Source organism: Ruditapes philippinarum, unplaced genomic scaffold (genome assembly GCF_026571515.1).
Source record: "Ruditapes philippinarum isolate M1 unplaced genomic scaffold, ASM2657151v2 ctg189_1_1_1_1, whole genome shotgun sequence".
NCBI lineage: Eukaryota > Metazoa > Mollusca > Bivalvia > Venerida > Veneridae > Ruditapes > Ruditapes philippinarum.
Window position 1 is genome coordinate 348,058 of NW_026860350.1, and position 3,458 is coordinate 351,515.

The 3,458-nt window shown below is 39.3% G+C and overlaps 1 protein-coding gene across 1 annotated transcript; it reads right to left on the reverse strand.

Annotated features, from left to right (window-relative positions):
* Window positions 1–1,230: 1,230 nt before the first annotated feature.
* LOC132759746 (zinc finger MYM-type protein 1-like) lies at window positions 1,231–2,604 on the reverse strand. Its single transcript, XM_060751573.1, has one exon. It carries the CDS (start codon window positions 2,602–2,604, stop codon window positions 1,231–1,233), a length of 1,374 nt encoding a protein of 457 aa, XP_060607556.1.
* Window positions 2,605–3,458: the final 854 nt, after the last annotated feature.

Below are 3,458 nucleotides of genomic sequence, written 5' to 3' on the forward strand. Positions count from 1 at the left end.
ATAAAATTGTGTCGATTCATAAAAATTTCATTGTACGTTTGTAATCGATGCTCGCACGGTTGAGTAACCTTCTATTATTAACCGATTTGTTTTAAATGTTCTTGCGCGATTGTAAATAACACGTTTTTTTCTACACCGGGGCCCATACCAGGGTTTATTTTTCTTATTATCAATTTGATTATTTTTATTTTTTGTAAAAACATGCGAGTCTTTATTTACATTAAAGGTTACTTCAGCTGAATTTTGAAATATGACAGAGATATTTTCTGTTATTCTGTCGAGAGCATTTTTTTGTTCGGATATTTCTGACGGGAACTCATTTAATAAATTTTCAACACATAACACCATGTTTTGGTCAATGTTTTGTAAAAAATCATTACGTTTATTGTCTTGCCACCTAGGATGAGAGATAGTTTGTTGGGACTCATTTTGTTGTGAAGTTGACTCCGTTTTATCGAAATTTAAACAAGTTGTAAGCAGCGAGTGTCCGTCGGAGTACAGACAGTCGACTTCAGTTATGCTGAAATCTATAAGGAAAGGCAGTAACTTAGCAGATGTTATAGAATAATCAATTACTGATATATTTCTAAAAGTTGGCGCACCTTCTAAACTATCTTGGCCAAAGCGACCGTTTAAAATATATAAATTACTGTTTATACATAAGTCTATTAACATTCTTCCAGTAGTATTTATGTTTAAATCTTTGGATACTCTTTGAATAGGTATGCCTAGGTTTTGTAAAGCATCAGCTTGATTAAAAAAATTATCATGTCGTCATCAAAATCAAAATGACGTGATAAAGAATTATCTAGTTAATAGTACATGATCATACATATTACATGATTCAAAAATTTCATTTTCAAATATTAACAACTCATCAGATTTATAATAATTAGACGACTCATACGTTCAAGGTACCAATTTTCAAATCGTTTAATTTAGTTTTATGACTAAGGTGAATTGTATTTGAGTTCACTGGCCCCTGTTTTGCCTATGTTACACTTGTTTGTTGTGTCAGTCAGGCGCGTAGCTAGCCTATAAAGAATGTGGATTCAAAATAATGTAGGGGGGTCAGGGGGCATGCCCCCCTGAAAATTTTGAAATAAATGGTGCAATTTGGTGCGTTTTGGGGCCTCCGGAGAGCTTTCTTGACCAACGAAAATCCATTTATTTTACCATAAAAATGGAGATGAATAGCTTTACTTTCGTTTATTTCAACTAGTCTACATTTCACAGCAAGTCTAACTTGCGGCCTTTGCTGGCCGCAAACTCGTTAATGATAATATCAATATCTATTTCCATGTGTCTGTAGGCGTGCAACAGGGCTAGTCCAGACATCCGTTCTGTGAGCATCGTTGATCTCATGTTGTTTTTCAGGCGTCTCATGATACTAAACTGCCTCTCGGCGGTAGCGGTAGACACTGGCATCGTAATTAGTACAACTAGACAGGTGAAGATGTCTGGATACAGAGTCTTGTTCGTAGCCTTTAATGTGTCAGTAAGATTTGAGGGTTTTGTCCCCTCCAGCTCCCATCTTACTTTCCATCGAGAAACCTCATTTCGGAAGGCTTCCCGATCCCCACTGAGGTCAATCTCATACTCCTGGAAGATGGAATCCTCGTGATCTCGGCTGAGCTCAGGAAGAAGGCTTGGGATGAGATATTGAGCCTTAAACCTCTCATTGCTGGATACAAGACGGTCTTCTAGTTCCACAACTAGATGATCAAGATATGGATAGAACAATGCTCTTTTCCAGTATTCCGAAACAGAGTCGGCAGGCACGTTGCCACGGTGCTGTTGGCGTCGAGCTGTTCTAGGCTTTGAAGGCTCGACTCCTTGGTCTTCTGCCATTGCAACTGCTTTGTCGTAAAGCCCATCCCACACAGCATCATCGGCTCTCTCTGCACGAAATGTGGCTATAAGAACTCGACTCTCCTTGGCTGCTTCGATCAAGTCGATATTCTGCTTCTGTAGCAGCTTGTTTAGAGGCATAACACCCTGGAGGACGAATTCAACCACAACTAGAAAGATGATGAAGTCGAACCCAAGGATAATGCATCTGTAGCTCCGTGCACTTACAATTGATGTGTATGCAGCTTTGAAAGTGTAAAGTGCGTCAGCCCGACTAGCCCATCGCGTTTCACACAGACTTTGAAAACGTGTTCTCTTCTGCATCTCTTCCTGTGCCACGGGATCGTTGCCAAGCTCCTCTTTGAAAGCTAAAAGACGTTTGGCAGAGTACTTGAAAGCAAATCCGATTTGTTGTACTTTGTCCAACAAGTTGCTGACGAGTGCCTCTTTACAGGCATGCACAATTGACAAATTAAGGCTATGGGCTTTGCAGTGCACATACATTGCTTGGGGAACTACTTGCTGGACCCGAGCTTGCACACCTCGATGACAAACAGACATATTACTGGCCCCATCATACCCTTGTCCCCTCATCTTGGAGATGTATAATCCTGCGTCCCGCTGCCCCTCAATAAACTTGTTAAAAAGAGCCTCTCCTGTTGTAGATTCTGCTTGCACAAAGCCCACAAAGTCTTCACGCACGTCCTGTTCAGTTTCAGAATAATATCTTACACACATAGCAATTTGTTCCATAGTGCTCGCGTCAGTAGCTTCATCTGCAAGAAATGAATAACAAATAGCATCGTTGCACTGCTGAACTATCTTGCCTTTTATGTTATTTCCCAACAAAGTGATTAATTCATTTTGGATCATAGGCGAAGTGTAAGTAACCTTAGATTTAGAGGACAGGTGTGTTTTCAGGATTTCATCCCTGTTGGCCTTGTCTTTCAACAGGACAGTAAAGTTACTATTGTTGTCATCATGACCTCTAAGTGGAATATTTTGTCGACCGCACAGAATGATGACCTCTATAACAGATCTAAGCACCTGTCTATTTTAGCAACAGTTTCGACTTTGTTTCTCGACAGTTGTGCTGTAATGCTTGCTTGTTTCCCTTCGATGATTTTCATAAAACTACTAGCACTAGCGCAGCAGCTATGATGACTCGAACCAGGCTCGGTATGTCTCTTGATTGTACTTTCCAACGTTAGACCATTTTGATACTGGGGTATTGATGAATGTTTTCTCCTTTGGAGATGAAGCACCAAACAAAATACAGGGACCACAATACACTGAATTCTCGGAAACTGAATATCGAAGCCAGTCATACTTCTCTAGCCAATCTACGAGAGAACTGACGCTTCGTTCCATACTCAATACTGAAATAATAAAATAAAGAAATAGTGTACGAACTTGAAATAGAACAATTTTGCAACCAAATACGTAGAAATCCGGAAAGCAGGGAAGCAAATGATTCCATTTTTAATAGTATAATCTAGTATCTTACTAGTATACTTATGATACTGGTACTCAATAACGTTATCAGATATATGAGTATATTCACTATACTTTATTCGTCTTAATTAATATAGTAAAACATGTCATAG